The 17290-nt window shown below is 31.7% G+C and overlaps 1 protein-coding gene across 6 annotated transcripts in view; it reads left to right on the top strand.

Annotated features, from left to right (window-relative positions):
- Window positions 1-17290, top strand: part of LOC114329819 (L-lactate dehydrogenase) — an 85828-nt gene that overhangs the window by 24472 nt on the left and 44066 nt on the right. For all 6 annotated transcript variants that reach the window (XM_050646375.1, XM_050646377.1, XM_050646374.1 and 3 more), the window contains 2 exons: window positions 11187-11316; window positions 16949-17066. In XM_050646375.1, coding sequence (XP_050502332.1) covers window positions 11194-11316; window positions 16949-17066 — 241 coding nt within the window. In that variant the 5' untranslated portion in view covers window positions 11187-11193. The remainder of the gene's footprint in view (window positions 1-11186; window positions 11317-16948; window positions 17067-17290) is intronic.

Here is a 17290-nt window from a genome sequence, read left to right as displayed (position 1 = left end):
TCAGAGAAAGAGGCTTGAACGAAGACATGTGCTACGATCGAGAACAATGGCGATTGGGAATCAGAAGACGTCGTAGAACGTTATGAACCGATTATATATATATAATATAATTGGTCTATATATCTCGTTAATTAAAGTATATTTCATGATAATGTCAATGCATTTGTAGATATGTACAATTATAAGTAATGTACTTACTATGTTTATCTATGTTTTAACTGATATTGCATATTATAGTTAACATGCAATATATCTGCCTAATCATCTAATCCGCATGTTTATCCATGTTTATCTATGTATTAACTAAAATTGCATATTATGGTTAATATGCAATAATATATGCCTAATCATTTAATCCACAACTTTTATTGAACTTTATCTACATTATACTAAAACTAATACTCTAAGGCCATCGGTACATAATTCGCAAATATTTTACGGGTATCCCTACTTTTTCTGTCTTTACACGGCAAATTACGTGTAGTAAAATTCACACTGGTATGGATATGTAAACATTACTAGAATGTCATTCTACTTGAAAATGTCATCGTTAACTTAAAGAGATGGCTTTTGAATGTTCTTGGATAACTGTTATTTTTATAATTGCAAATTATTAATTCAGTTAATACATGTCATTATTTCATTCATAGGAGATTCTGACCAATAGAAAGCTACAGAAATCTAAATTAAATTGATAATTTTTGATAATTTCCCGTCGTCAAGTATATTACGTCAGATGCCTTTCGTTGCTATAAAAAATACATTCAGTGACATTAATGACAATTAATGTTTTAAAAATTATAAAAGTGATGACTTTCAACCGTAAAATATTTATAACAACTGTGTGTTTAATTGTACTAATTTATACTTACATAAATAAATTACAATAAAATTTTGGTTTTTAACAGTTTTATTGATGAAATAATCGCAACAAATTGCACTCGATCTCTAAAATTAATATAGAATTTTAGAGCTCTTGTGCAATTATTACTGATAATTTTTTCACTATGTATTCAGTGATTGTAATCATTTATATGTACAACAAAAACTAATACTCAATAGAGAAAAGAAGAAAAGTGTTAAAGTGATTTTTTAATAATATATTGTTACTATGAAACGCTTACAATTTTGAACATCTTTAACAACAAAATACTTGGATCACAGAATATATTATCCTGATGTCTTCTCTGCTTGGATCTTCCACAAATAATACACAATAAATAACTTTTTATTAAGTTCACGTCTTAAATCAATTATTTATCAAATACATAAATATAATATATTTAATATTATTAATCAACAACTCAAAATATTCCCGATGCCATGTCAAATATTTAAAATTGTCACTGTTTGACTGGCAATATTATTCTGACAATATTCTATTCGGCTGAGTGCGTTGTAAGACAAAGATAGATTTGGAAAATATTACCACGACATTGTGTTCATTTTTTTTCGAATCCTGAAAAAACCAATAAATATTTTTGAAAAATTTAAACGCAGAATGAAAGACTATACTATTACCGAGGGCCGAAAGTCCCTTAGAATAAATAAAAAGTTTATTTTGAATGAGATATTTTAAATTAAATATCACACTAAATTTTGTCTTAGTTTTTCACTCCTGTAACTTATTAAAATAAACATTATAGAAGTTCTCAGGGACTTTTGGCCCTCGCCAATAACGTAATCTTTCATTCTGCGTTTAAATTTTTCAAAAATACTTATTAGTTTTCTCAGGATTCGAAAAAAAAAAAATGAATCCCCATTTGAATAGCATTGCAGACGAACATACGTACCCATCCTCTTTATACATAGGACATATTAGACTGGGAGATATTATACAGAAGTTCAGCCACGATTTTCTAAGTCCTGCCTTTTGCAATACTGGAAGGGTAGACGATGTAATTATAATCTGTGGAAACATCCACAAATTTCCTGTGACATTTTCCTGTAAAAATTAGATTTTCCCAAAAAATAAAAATAGGGTTTTGCGATGAATTTCTAAGTCCTGCCATATCCGTAGATAGACAGGATACTATCGATTTTATGAAGAAAATTTTTTGGGCAGGACGGTCGCAAAAGTACTTAGGGAGTATACATATATACAAATATGTAATGAAAATAATGAAATTTTCATGATTTTCTAAGTCCTGCCAACTTAATAAACTAAACATATTTATTTCAAAATGATCAAAAAAATATTGGCATGACGTCTCCTAATGTTTAAGTATACTTGTCCCTTGGAAAATTCTGCGGAAAATTCTCACCCTGATTCCGTGATTTTCCAAGTCCTGCCTTTAAAAAGTTATAATACTCAAATACAATCAATACCTTTTCGGTACTCGGCAGGAAGGTTAAACAGTTCTTGTAAGACGGCAGGAGTCCTAGATTTGTAAGAAAATTCGTGAAAAAGTCAATGATTTTCTAAGTCATGCCATTTTGCACATGTTTCAAGAATCTTAATATAAGTCTATATACAAAGAGGCAGGATGGTTTTATGGTTATTTTGTATACAGGGTGGGGCATTAGTGTGGGCTAGTCCAATTACTCGTTTGTCGTAAGATATACGAAAAAAGTTATTTAGGTAAAACATGTGCCACAGATAGGACTATAATTTAACAGTATTTTCTAATATACAGGGCTACCCGTTTTCACAGGGTGACAAAAATTTATGTTTTTTTAAATGGAATACCCTGTATATTTTTACATTTTTGGATTCTACTCGATGTTCTCTTTAATAAAATATAGTGTTTTGAAATATTATACGAGGTAGTTTAAAATATAATTACGTTTTTTTTGTAGGAACATTCACACCCTATACATATTGTTAGTGATTTGATATCCAAACTTCTATTAATTTATGTTTAAACGATTTTTAATATAGTCTACTATTGTCAGTTATTAATAGTATACCAAAATGTTTAATTTTAGTATACGGGGTTGGTTGAAACTTGAAACTCGGAATGAGTATTTTTTGAGTTTTCTTAAATGGGACACCCTGTATTTTAGTATTATAATAAAATGATATTTTATGGTACCTTTTTATTTGCTAAGCATTTTCTATACCATATTTATATATTAATTTCGGCAGTAAATTGATACAGACAGATTGCTCAGGTGGTTTTTGGGGTTTCTGAACAAGAATGTCACATTAGAACAGATCTTTACCTAGTGCCCGGGGTGACTGATATACACTCCGTATTCTTAAATTTCGAGGCTTTCAGACACTAAAGTGATGCAAGTAGATTTCTCGAAGAGTTTTGTGGTTGCTGAACATGAATACGCCATCAGAATCGACCTCCAAAAACTCTCTTAAATTCGAGATCAGTCACCCTTTGCACCAGGTGCTCCGAGGGTTGGTTGTAATGTCATATTCGTGTTCGGCCATCCCAAAAACCATCGAATATTCTGTTTTTTTTAAATTTATTGCCGATATCCCACGAAACTCCAGATGGCGTGCCTTAGCAGCAACTCTGGGCACTAGGTGATTCAGAGGTCGGTTCTGCTTGCGTATTCGTAACTCCATAAACCTCAAAAATAACAAAATTTTGCCCTTCATACACCGATTTTGACAGGTTTATGCACTTTTGGATGCATGTTATGCACTAAAATGCAATTTCTACCCATTTTTATATTATACACCTTTTCCTGATGTTATCCTGAACACAATGCAAAAAGTTGCAAGTAGATAGATGCTGCATTTAAAAATCGTTATTCTGGTGTTGTTAGTGTTAGTAAATTTTGCTATCAAATATAGGAAACAATATCAGGATAATATCTACAATCCTACAATATTAGGAAAACGAGTTGAGTGCGGCCACTCAGCGCTTGTTACATGCGTGTGTATTTTGTGTTCGAACAAGTAAGAAGGCGGGATAAAATTGCTATGCAACAAAATAAATTAATAACAACAAATTGATTTTAAGGCAATTAATAATTGCAATAAAGGCAATTAATAAATTTAATAATTTTACGGCAATTTAACACAATTCAACTAATCTGAAAATGCTTCCTAAGGCAGATTAAAATAACATAAAACGTGAAAGATGAGACGTGAAACATGAAACTTGAAATAAGAAACAAATAAATTGTGAAAAAACATTTGATTTCATGTGATATACTAATCGAAGAAACAAAAATAAAATTTGTATAGTCGACAATGGAAAGTTATGACGAGGTCGTTGCTGTCATGGCAAACCTTTATTACTTTCTAAGGGAGGCCGCAGATCAAAGAAACGTGAAGTAAAACATAAAACATAAAACATGAAACAAAATGAATTGTGAAGGACGAAACCGTTTCATATTATATACTAATCAAAGAAACAAAATGAAAATTTGTATAGCCAACAATGGAAAGTAATGATGACGAGGTTGTTACTCTTGCGGCAACTTTTTATTACTGCCCAACATCATAATCATAGTACGTATTTGGTTGCAAACGAACTAAGTAATCATCTTCCCAAATTTAAATAATTTTATAGACTGAGTATTCAAACATCTACATTGTTTTATTGTGGGTCCTGGTTTAAAGAAAACTGATATTTTCTTATCATTACCTATTCGAGTACCTCTCCAGGTTATAATAATTGTACAACTCTTCATTCTACTTTACAACAGAAACCAATGCAATATTAAATTCTTGGTTGGAATTCATATTATGCACGTAATTAACTGTCCAAAACAATGAAACTGAAACCGAAAAATACAACACGATCTCTTTCCTGAAACAGATTTCACCAAGATAAAAATGTTTTATGTGCATGAATCACACTCGCTTCTTGTGTGTGCGGACTTCAATTTGTTTAACTGTGTTTTATTTTCATGAAACGTGTCATGTTTTATGTTTCTTTGGTGTGGGGCCTCTCGAAGATAAAAAAGTTTCAGGCACATGAATCACACTCGTTTTATTGGTGGGCGTACTTTTAAATAGACGGAGGCCTATGACCAGTACTAGAAATTCACAATTGATAAAATCGATTCATCTCTGGAAGAGAAATAAACGTAGCAGTTTTCGTTTTTCTAAATAGAATTTTTCTAAATTCTTTTAAACTCAAAAAACCAAAAAGCGAAAAATTTTTCACATCGATTTTTCTAGAACACTGCATTGCGTATTCTTCTGAGTTAAAGCAAAAGTACCTTTTAGTACAAAACTATCCCAGAATTCAATAATCCAGTGTCAGAGATGCTTAAAAGTTAGACAGATAAGTTATTCGATAATATATCCGTTTCCGTACCCAAACGGACCCCTATGACCGGTACTAAAAATTGACAATTGATAATTGACATTTGACAATTGACCTCTGGAAGATAAATAAGTGTACCAGTTTTCGTTTTTCCAAATAAAAGCGTTCTGCAGCTATTTTAAAGAAACTAATTACAAGACATCGATATGCTTCTTCTAGACGAAGCATATCGAAGTAGAGGTCGTCCGCCAACCAGATGGTCTGATGACATTTGTAAAGTTGTAAACGGTTTTAGATTAGTGTTTTTTAAGCATACTCGACATGGTATGACTCAAGAAAAATGTGGTGATATGAATATGTTTGTATAACACCCTGAAATAATTTTACAGACAGATAATTTAATTTTTTTATACGAAATAACTATACAACCATCCTGCCTCTTTGAAAATAGATTTATATTAACCTTCTTGAGATATGTGCGAAATGGCATGACTTAGAAAATCGTGTAATTTTCCACGAATTATCTTACAAATTTTTTAACTATATATAGTAAAAAAGGTGTAACTAAACATCCTGCCATTTTGCATAATGTATACTGAAATTATTTATTTTGTAACAAAATTTATTTTATGACTTAGAAAATCACGGAACCAGAGTGAAAATTGTATACAAAATTTTCCAAGAAACAAGTGCAGTTAAACATTAGGTGACGTCATGCCAATATTTTTTTTGGTCATTTTGAAATAAATATAATTAATTTATTAAGTTGGCAGGACTTAGAAAATCATGAAAATTTCATTATTTTCATTACATATTTGTATATATGTATACTCCCTAAGTACTTTTGCGACCGTCCTGCCCAAAAAATTTTCTTCATAAAATAGATAGTATCCTGTTATTCTATGGATATGGCAGGACTTAAAAATTCATCGCAACTCCCAATTTTTTTATTCATGGAAAATCTAATTTTCACAGAAAAATGTCACAGGAAACCCGTGGATTTTTTCACAAATTGTAAGTACCTTCTCTAACCTTCCAGTATTGCAAAGGGCAGGACTTAGAAAATCGTGGTTGAACTTCTGTTAATATCTCCCGGTTTATATGGATAATACATTGTTTCCAAAAATATAGTTGAATTTCTAAATATACTGATGTGCCTTTCGGGAGAAACAGTTGGCAATATCAAACAATATTTGGCATACGAATCGAATCAGCACCTTTTCCATTGGCGTTATTCGCTGAGGATGGTATGAGAAAAGGTACCATGTCATCCTCATCATCATTATCATCATCGGCTCTACAACTCATGGTGGGTCTTGGTCTGTTCTAGAATCAGCTTCCATTCCTTCCTATGCTTTGCCATGGTTTTCCAATGTCGTACTCTCAATACTCGTAAGTCCTCTTCCACCTGGTCCTTAAATAGTGCTCTGGGCCTGCATCTTCTGTTTATGTTTCTGTTTATTGTGATAGACCTACCAATACTAGGCTCATTATAAAGACGGTAAAGCCCAAAATTATAGTGTCTACGCCATAATCCTTTTTCCTGTACAACTTTATAAATATGTCTGAGAATTTTACGTTCAAAACTGCCCAATCTTTTTGTTATCGTCTACGTTTCTGACACGTAAATGAGGACGGGCTAGATTAGAGTTCTGTATACCAATATTTTTGTTCCTTTTTTGTGACTATGTTTGATATTAAAAGTTTCTTTAATCCATAGTACGCTCTATTTGGTAGATATATACTGTAATATAAACACTGCGACCCTGAAGATTTGTGCTAATAACATCATGGAAACACTTGGATACCAATCCAGGATCCCTTGTAATTAGTTTTCTGCAGATGCAAGGGAAACTGTCGAAGTATGTGCGATCTCCAAAAAGCAGGCCTCAAATGCCCTGCAGTGTGCCCCAATTGTTCTGGTGAAACCTGCAGGAGCATTACGGAAGTATCAAAATTAATCGAAGAAAAAATTAGAAGATAAATTACCCACAATGACCCCAATTCTAACTCTCGCTATTCCGCAAACATTCACATTCGATGCTGATTATAGATCCTGAACCTAAACCTAGACCATCAAAGAAAATGAGTTTTTAAATATTAATTATGCTCATTATCTCGTCTGGAGGTTGTCTGTGGATTACACCTACTGGAGGTACCACGTAAAACATGCTTTGTTTGTAATGAAAATTATTCGTTTAAAAACCCTCTGTAATATTGCTCTGATGTGAATATTATTATAAGTTATTATTATAAATTTTTTCAAAATTTTTTAGTTATTTTGTCCAAGTAATGAAGCTTACAATAGAACAAAACCTCGCAATTTTTACAGAATGGATCGATTTGCTTGAAAATTTGAGAATAAGTAGTGGATAGTCCAGGGGTCAAAGTCTATATGATGTCGAAAGGCGCTTTTACCATGGGGGTGGTTGCAACCCCATCTCGGGGGTGGAAATTTTTTATTATATTTAGACCGCAAAAGTTGCTAAAAACATTTATTCTAAGCAAAAAACTTTCTATACATTTTTTGGATAAAATCAATACTTTTCCATTTATTCGCTATCGAAAGTGTTAGTTTTATATCGAAAAAATCAATTTTTAATCAGTTTTCTGCTAATAACTCATAAAGTTTTTGTTTTATCAAAACAACTTTGCTTAAAAAAATGTACCTTTTGAAAAAATAAACAAATCTGGTTTTTTTAATTTTGTTTAAAACCAATAGTAATCGAGCTATACTTTTTTATATGTTAGCTCTTCTTCGTCAAATGCTAAATATTGTAGATTCAAAGTCAAACGGCGGGAAAACTATGCATTTTTCAAGGATAACTCGTTGAAAATAATTTAAAGTATTTAAAAATATATATCTCTAGACATAAAAAAGTCTCTAGCTCAAAAATTAAGTAACTTATAATGAAAATAATGTCAATCCGTATTTTTTTTCAGCAAAAAATTTATCGGAAACAACCCCCTTATCACCAGACTAATTAACATTATTCATTGAACCTATTTGGCCTTCTTTATTTATGTATTAATAATAGATTCTAGAAGTTTGACCGGCTTAAAATATTAGTTTTTAATAAAATGGAGTTAAAAGCGAATAATTAATTTTTGTAGTTTGGTAAAAAATGCCCTTTTCTTCGGAATAGAAAGATTAGCATCAGAGATATGAAAGAATGTTTAAATATGAAAATGTAGTCTATTTAATTCCCAAGAACATAGTTTGCAAACATTTTTCCTACGGCAAAAATTGAGTGAGCTATTGATAATTAAAACTTGTAATAACATGCAAAAACCACCTTTACCAACCCTTTCAAAGTCACCTCTTTTTGAGACTGAGGATTTTAATTTAATATTAATAGCCTTATAGATCTCATAAAAACCTATAAAATTCTTTATCACCAAACTTTCTAAAATAAAAAATTAAAAAGTTACGTTTAAAAAATCAATATATTTTTTTGAAAAAAAAAAGAAATCCAATTTGAAGCATAGTAATGTAAGTTAGTGGTGTTTTTAGTCATTGGCCTTATTCATTATTCTTTATTTATGTAGTATTAATAGATTCTAGACGTTTGACTGGCTTATAATGATTAGTTTTTAAAAAACGGGAACTAAAAGCGAATAACGAATTTTTGTAGTTTGGTAAAAAATGCCATTTTCTTCAGAATAGAAAGATTAGCATCAGAGATACGAAAAAATAATTCAATGTGAAATTGTAGATTATCTAATTTCCAAGAACTTGGTTTGAAAAAATTTTTTCTGCGGAACAAATTGAGTGAATTGTAAATGAGTACCTATACCGAAAAACATTGATTTTTTAGATATAAAACATTGAAACACTAAAAATTGAAAAAATCTAACACATTCGTTAAAGAAAAGCGTGGGACACGAAAAGTAAAAAAGTATCTATCCTCAAACCGTTTATTTGATGAAGACGCGCCCCACGCTTTTCTTTAACGAATGTGTTAGATTTTTTCAATTTTTTAACGAATGTGTGAGATTTTTGTATATATAGTCTAACAGTTTTTTTCGAATAATCCTTTGAGTTTGAATTTTTTTTATTTTTTGCTTTTTAGTTGATTTTTTTATAATATGCATTTTTAATTTTAGTCACTCGTAACTAAAAAAAAGCGTTTCTTAATTTTTTTTTCATACACTGCGCGTCATAGAAAACGGGCACCCTAAAAAATGGGTAATTTTTGAGGTTGCGTATCTCCTAAACCTGTTGTCCAATTTAAGTGATTTTTTGAATATGTTATAGCTTTGTTCTTTGTCAATATCTCTGTAATAATATTTTTGCTAAACAGGTAAATTTTCATTTTATACCGGGTGTACGAATCAAACTGTGTTTTTTTCTCAAAGTTCGCAACACCCTGTGGAATATCCTAGCATTTATAAAATACTGAAATTAAAACTCAACTATAGCGTCAGGTTTTCTCAACATTTTGTTTTTTGATTCATTCGCGTATGTTGGATAATACAAAAGTTAGGTACTTTAACAATTAGCCATGCTCTTTTTCAGTACAGGGTGTTTTTAAACAAGTGCGACAAACTTAAAGGGGTAATTCTGCATTAAAAAATTATGACAGTTTGCTTTATAAGCGTATGTCCGCAAATGCTTCGTTTGTGAGATACGGGATGTTGAATTTTTTCTTACAAACTGACGATTTATTTATTGCTTTAAAACCGGTTGAGATATGCAAATTAAATTTGGTGGGTTTAAGACGTAGTTATTGCACATTTTTTGACATACAATTAAGAATTTCATATTCACCATTGGCGTGCATACGGGTAATATGATTGGTCATATTACCCATATGCACGCCAATAGTGAATATAAAATTCTTAAGACTAAGTTTTCACTCTAATGGCATATAACATATCCCACCAGAATGAAAACAATGGGAACCTTCTCTGGTTACACCTCCGAGGCTTCTACAATTTGCAAGCCATACTTGAAAAATGGCCAAATTTGCAAGCCAAATTGAAAATGGTTATTAATTTTTGATAAAATTCTTAATTGCAAGTCAAAAAATTCGCAATAATTATCTCTTAAAACCTACCAAATTTCATTTGCATATCTCAACCGGTTTTAGGGCAATAAAATAAATCGTCAGTTTGTAAAAAAAATTAACATCCCGTATCTCGTAAACGAAGCATTTGCGGACATAGTTTATAAAGCAAACGGTCATTAATTTTTCATGCAGAATTACCCTTTAAAGTTTGTCGCACTTATTTACAAACAACCTATACTGATGAAGAACATGACTAGTTGTTAAAGTACGTAACTTTTGTATTATCCAACATAAGAGAATGAATAAAACACAGAATGTTCAGAAAACCTGAGGCTATAGTCGGGATTTCATTTCAGTATTTTATAAAGGCTAGAATATTCCACAGGGTGTTGCGAACTTTGAGAAAAAAACACAGTTTGATTCGTACACCCAGTATACAATGAAAATTTACCTGTTTAGCAAAAATATTATTACAAGGATATTGACAAAGAATAAGGCTATAACATATTCAAAAAATCACTTAAATAGGACAACAGGTTAAGGAGATACGCAACATCAAAAATGACCCACTTTTTAGGGTGCCCGTTTTCTATGACGCGCAGTTTATTTTTTAATTTTCAATAATTTTATCAAAGATAGTTTTCACCGTATCTCCGTATTTTTCATAAAATGTGGTCCAATATTGACAATTTCTGCAAATTGAAAGACATTCAAGGTGGGCGGTTGATTTTGCCGGTGAGTGTATTTGGTACCGAATGAAATACAATTAACTAAACCACGTACCGATGTAAAAGTTATACGACCTCATTTTTTAAAGCAAAACTTGAATAAAATTAGTTACAATATTGCGGTACTACCATCCACACCGTCTCGTCTGTCGAGTTGTCGAATAAACATCGAAACGTCAAACTCTATTTCAAATTATTTATTTAAAAGTCAAATTTTTCCGATAATTATTATCTATATAATTTTCATCGTGGTTTTTTATTTTCAGCACCAAAATGAGTGTCAGAGATGGTCTGTTTACCCCCGTGGGGGAATCCATTGAGAAGACTTCCAATAGGGTCACAGTTGTTGGTACAGGAGCAGTAGGAATGGCTACTGTTGTTAGTTTGCTGATGCAGGTAAGCATTTTTATATTACTATTTATTTATATTTATATACCGGTTTATATATAGAGGCTACGCCATACTTTTTTCCATTTGTCTTCAGCTGTATTTGGGTCCTATCCCTTTTTTACTTCTATTCTTTTTTCGTTGCAAAATCCTCCAATAGATTTTATCCAATGAATTATAGATTTTTGTTATTTTTTTTTGGAAGATGTACTGTTTTACCTACATACTTGTATGCTCTGACTCTGACATGCTTTGACCATGTAGCGGTTCTTAGGTTATAAAAATAAAATTCTGCGTAGGTCTCTCCTGTACATTGTCTTGTCAGGTGGGATGTTAGATAGTCAGGATTAAATCATTCTGTTTTTAGCAGCATTGCAAAGCATTTCATAGTTGTTGCTTCCTGTCCATTTGCGAATATTGCGCAGCCATAACATCTTTTACGCCCTAGGCATAGACCCTCTACTTTCCCTCCCTCTATCTTCCCTTCGAGTACTAATTATCTTATAATATATGCGCTAACTATGATAAGTCTTCTTACTTTTGCTATAATCAAAAAGTTCCCTATTAGACCAGTAAGGATCTGTAGGTGGATGTGAGAGGTGGTATTCAGATTTTTGCGGATAAAGTTTAGTGATAACTTCGTTAATATTAATTGAATTATGCTCCTTCTCAAATATTCCCGGAACATTAATAAAAAAAATAAAATATTTAAAAATTTCAAAAAATTTCGTTTTTTTTCTACTTTTTTTTGCTTATAACTTAATAACTATTCATTTTAGAACAAAGTCGAAAAGGAATAAAACAAAGATAATTAAATTTTCTATCAGAAGCGATTGGTTAAAAATGTCTTAATTTATCACCCTTGCTTCAAAATAGCAATAAATATAAAATAAGGGGGCAAAACAAGCCTGTCTTTATTCAATGATTTTCCATCACTTAGGTTACACTTGGAACCTTCCTAATTCGCTTAGAAAATTTTTGTAATGTGCTAAAACCGTACACCAAATTTCATTAAAATTGACTTCCTAGATTTTGCATAATAATTTTGCAATCTAAACTTTTTTTAAAAAATTTAAATTTTTTTAAAATCTTGCACAACAAAAACTAAAACATACAAATATTTGTAAATTTTTTTACATTTAAAGAAGTACTCCACCTATCTAATGCACTTTACAGAATTGAAATCGGAGTATTTAAGCAGCCTCAGCAATGTTTTAAAGTTATAAACAATTTTTTGGCTTATAAACAAATTAGTGCTGTGGCCAGGAGCGGGTGCTACGGGCTCCTTTATTTAGATGGACTTACCCAAGTTTTTTATGTATTTTGACCCGTAGAACACGAATTTTTTCGGTAACAGTTGATCCGGATGTCGATAAGATTGTTATAAACAAAGAACTTGAGGAATTACATAACATCGATTTTTCGCAAAATAAAACATTTTTTTGTATTTCTTGGGTAATTCTAAGCAAAAATTGTTCCTAAAAGTTTTTCCGTAGGATGCATAGTTTTCGAGATAAACGCGGTGGAACTTTCAAAAAATCGAGAAATTGCAATTTTTGAACGCGAATAACGTTTGATTAAAAAATAAAATAGCAATTCTGCTGACAGCATTTGAAAGTTTAAGTCAAATTATACTGGTTTTAATTATTTGCATTGCTAAAAATTAATTTTTTTATTATTAAACAAAGCTATTTGTTTATAAGCCAAAGAATTGTTTATAAATTTAAAACATTGCTGAGGCCCCTTAAATAATCCGATTTTAATTCTGTAAAGTGTATTAGATAGGTAGAGTACCTCTTTATATGTAAAAAAATTAGCCAACTTCTAAATGGTCTACTTTTTGTTCAGAAAGATTTTAAAAAATTTGAACTTTTTTAAAAACATTTAGATTGCAAATTTATTATGTAAAATTTATTAGGTCGATTTTAATAAAATTTGGTACACGATTTAAGTATGTTACAAAGAATTTCCTAAGCGAATTACAAAGGTTCTAAGTGCCACCAAAGTGGTTAAAAAATATTGAATAACAAAAACCTTATTTTGCCCCCCTAATTTGTATTTATTGCTATATTACAGAAAAGGTAATCCTTAAGACATTTTTTACCAGTCGTATATCATACAAAATTCAATTATCTTTATTTTATTTCCCTACGACTTTGTTCCAAAACGAATCGTTTTAAAGTTATAAGCAAAGAAAGCAGAGAAAATCGATGTTATTCGAAATTTTCAAATATTTTAATTTTTTTATTAATGTTCCGGGCATACTTGAGAAGGAGCATAAGTCAATTATTATTACTGAAGGTGTCACCTAACTTTATCAGTAAAAATCCGAATGGCACCTCTCACATCCAAAAATAGACGTTTTTTCGCAGATCCTTACTGGTCTATATCCTGGAACCGGAATCTTTTGAAAAGCTTTTGAGTATTTGGTATTCTCATTTAAAGATGGAGATGGTAGGTCTGGATCCCGCATATGAAAAAATAGTTGATTAATAGCGAGCTGAAAATTTGTTAATAGCTTAAGGGTGTCTAGTCGGAGGACAAACTTTGATATATTATGGGAACACTGGAACAGGGGAAGTTTTAATTGTGGAACAGGTTAAAAATTTGGAACGGTCAGACCACGAAAACGGCACATGTATTTTGTCCGACAGAACAGACTTAAACTCTCCGAACAGAGATTAAACTCTCATGCAAAAATCAGACTGCTATTTATCACCAAATGGGCGTTTTAATGAGTGGAACATGTATAATATGTCAAATGACAGGAATTATGACAGGTGATAAATAGCAGTCTGATTTTTGCATGAGAGTTTAATCCCTGTTCGGAGAGGTTAAGTCTATTCTGTCTGACAAAATAAATGTGCCGTTTTCGTGGGCTGACCGTTCCAAATTTTTAACCTGTTCCACAATTAAAACTGCCCCTGTTACAGTGTTCCCATATATCAAAGTTTAGCCGACTAGACACCCTTAAGCTATTAACAAATTTTCAGCTTGCTATTAATAAACTTTTTTTTCATACGCGGGATCCAGTCCTATGGAGATACTACAAATAAACTGATGATGTCTTTAGGTTTAGACGATGGAATTATTGTGAAAAAAGCAGTTTTAAGTATATACCTAGGATCGATATTACAGAGTATTAGAAAAAATTATGGAGATACATACAGTAGAATTAGGGTTGAATGGATATAATGGAAGAAGACGAGAGGTCTGTTATGTGACAGAAAAAGTCCAATGAAGCTAAGGGGAAAATTCTATGATAATATAAAATATGTACGGAACTGAACGCTGGGCAGTTAAAAATAAGGAGAAACAGCGTTAGTTGTTTATAATAATATAGCGAAAACTAGAATGCTTAGATGGAAGAATGGAGTGACAAAAAAGGATATAATTAAGATTGAGTATATTGGAGGAAGTCTAGGGATGAGAACAATTTGATGCCAAAATCTTCTTATTCTTCTTCTTCTTAAAGTGCCTAGCCGTTCCGGATGTTGGTGATCATCATGGCTATCTTGACTTTGTTTACCGCAGCGCGGAACAGATCAGTGGTAATCGTGTTATACCACTTACGTAAATTTTGAAGCCAGGAAATGCGTCTTCTTCCCGGTCCTCTTTTACCATTTACCTTCCCTTGGAGAATCAGTTGGAGAAGGCCGTAACGTTCTTGATTTCTCATTACATGTCCTAGATATTCCCCATTCTACGCAGGACTTCCACATTAGTAATTAGGTCAACCCAGGATATACGTAAGATGCGCCTATAACACCATATTTCGAAAGCTTTGAGCCGATTCATAGATGCAACAGTTAGTGTCCACGCTTCCATTCCGTAGAGCAGAACTGTGAATATGTAGCATTTCAACAGACGGTATTTTGTTTTTAATGATATGTCTCCACTGTTGAAAATGGGTCTCATTCTAACCTATGCTGCTTTCGCTTTTATTATTCGCTGTTTAATTTCTGTTGAGTGGTCCCATTGGCTATTTAAATTCGTACCCAGATATGTATATTATTGCTCAACTCTTTCGATATTGTGTTGGTTGATTGTAAGTTGAGCGTTTAGTATTGGTTTTTTACTAATTGTAATAAATTTGGTCTTTTTATGTTAAGAGCTAGTCAGTATCTGTTGCTAACTTCTGTTATACGATTTGTTAATATCTGTAAATCATTCAGATTATCGGAAAAAACTATGGTGTCATCTGCATATCTAAATGTTATTCAACCATTCACCATTTATTAATACTCTTTTCGCACAACCGTCTACAGCTTCCTTAAATACCCATTCAGAGTAAATATTGAATAGTAGTGGAGATAAAATCCAGCCCTGTCGTACTCCTCGTTCTATTGCAATTTTATCAGTTAACTGGCCTTCTATTTTAATTTTGGCCGTTTGAGTGTAATAAATGCTTCTGATAATTCTTAGATATTTGTTGTCAATTCCAATTTCTTGCATTAGATTTATTAATTTGTCATGTTTTACTCTGTCAAATGCTTTCTGGTAATCTATAAAGCATACGTGAAATAGCACTTGCACAGCAAAAAGGGCCTCCCACGTGCCAGAGCATCACGAAATCCGAATTGTGTTCTTGTTGTTCCTCGCACTTTGTATATATTCGTTTGTGAATGACCTTTAGAAATGTTTTAAGTAAATGGCTCATAAGGCTTATAATTCTATAGTCTTCGCACTTTCTCGCATTGGGTTTTTTGGGAAGATTTATAAAAGTTTATTCTAGCCATTTTTGGGGAACCATGCCTGTGTCATATATATTGTTAAATATATTTGTCAACCATTTTATGCCGTCGTAGTCCATAAGTTTTAAGAATTCGGAATGAAAATGATCAGGGCCTACTGCTTTACCATCTTTGGTACTTTTGATGGCATACGTTACTTCTTTAACTGTAAGTGGAGGTCCAGATTCGCAATTGGTGTTTGTTGTGATGCTAGTGTTACTTCGTATATCTTGAAAAGTTTTTTCCACGTATTTAATCCAAATATCGCTTTTTTGTTCTATTTCCAATACTATGTTTCCCTGATTATCTGTCAGAAATCCAGTGTTCTTGTGTTTATATAAGCCTGCAGCTTCTTTGATCTTTTTATGGAGGTTAAACGAATCATGTTTTTGTTGTAATAACTCTATCTCTGTACATTTCGAGCTTAACCAATTTTCTTTTGCTATTTTAATAGCCCTTTTAATTTCGTTATTATTTATTTGTTTTAGTCATTCTTATTATATTTGGCCTTTCTTCTGTCTTCCATCATACATAGAATCTCCTCTGACATCCATTCTTTTTTCTTTGTTCTTTTAGGTCTTAAGTACTTCTTTCAAGTATTTCTCTGATATTTCTTGACTTACTTTGTGTATCTTCTCTAGTTCTAACTCTGTGCTATCTATTTCTGTATGAACCCACGTTTCTTCTTTTAGGTGTTTTTGTACCTTTTCTTTTACTGTTTTATTTTTCACTTGATTAATATCGTATTTCCCAATTTTTGGTCTTTGAATTTTCTTTAAACTAACATGCCAAAATAAGAAAGCAAAAGGTTAATGCATTGCTGATGTGCCTGGTTGCCTGATATAAAAGGTTCCCAAAAGAATTTAATGAAACACCTTTCAAATTTTAATCTTTTTGTTTTTTTTTAGGGTATAACCCACGATGTTGTCCTAATGGATGTAATGGAAGACAAGTTAAAAGGAGAATTAATGGATCTGCAACACGGAGCTTTGTTTTTGAAAAATCCCAAAATTGTTGCAAGCAAAGGTAAAAATTTCAAAATTCATTTAATTTTTGAAATCTTTTTGAATCTTTTGACCTGAGAAGAATATTTTTGTTGTTAAAAAGTGGTCCATATAATTTTGGTAAATTAGGTCACAACATGTTGCTTGTAGTGTAGTGCGAGATAATCATTTTCATGACGGCCCTAAAATTTCCTTTCGAAAGATACGCATAAAGCACAAACCAAATATGCCATGAACTTTAAAAAT

This window comes from Diabrotica virgifera, chromosome 3 (assembly GCF_917563875.1).
Source record: "Diabrotica virgifera virgifera chromosome 3, PGI_DIABVI_V3a".
NCBI classification, from domain to species: domain Eukaryota; kingdom Metazoa; phylum Arthropoda; class Insecta; order Coleoptera; family Chrysomelidae; genus Diabrotica; species Diabrotica virgifera.
The sequence above is the reverse complement of the archived record's forward strand: the minus strand, read 5'-3'. Positions and strand labels throughout refer to the sequence as shown.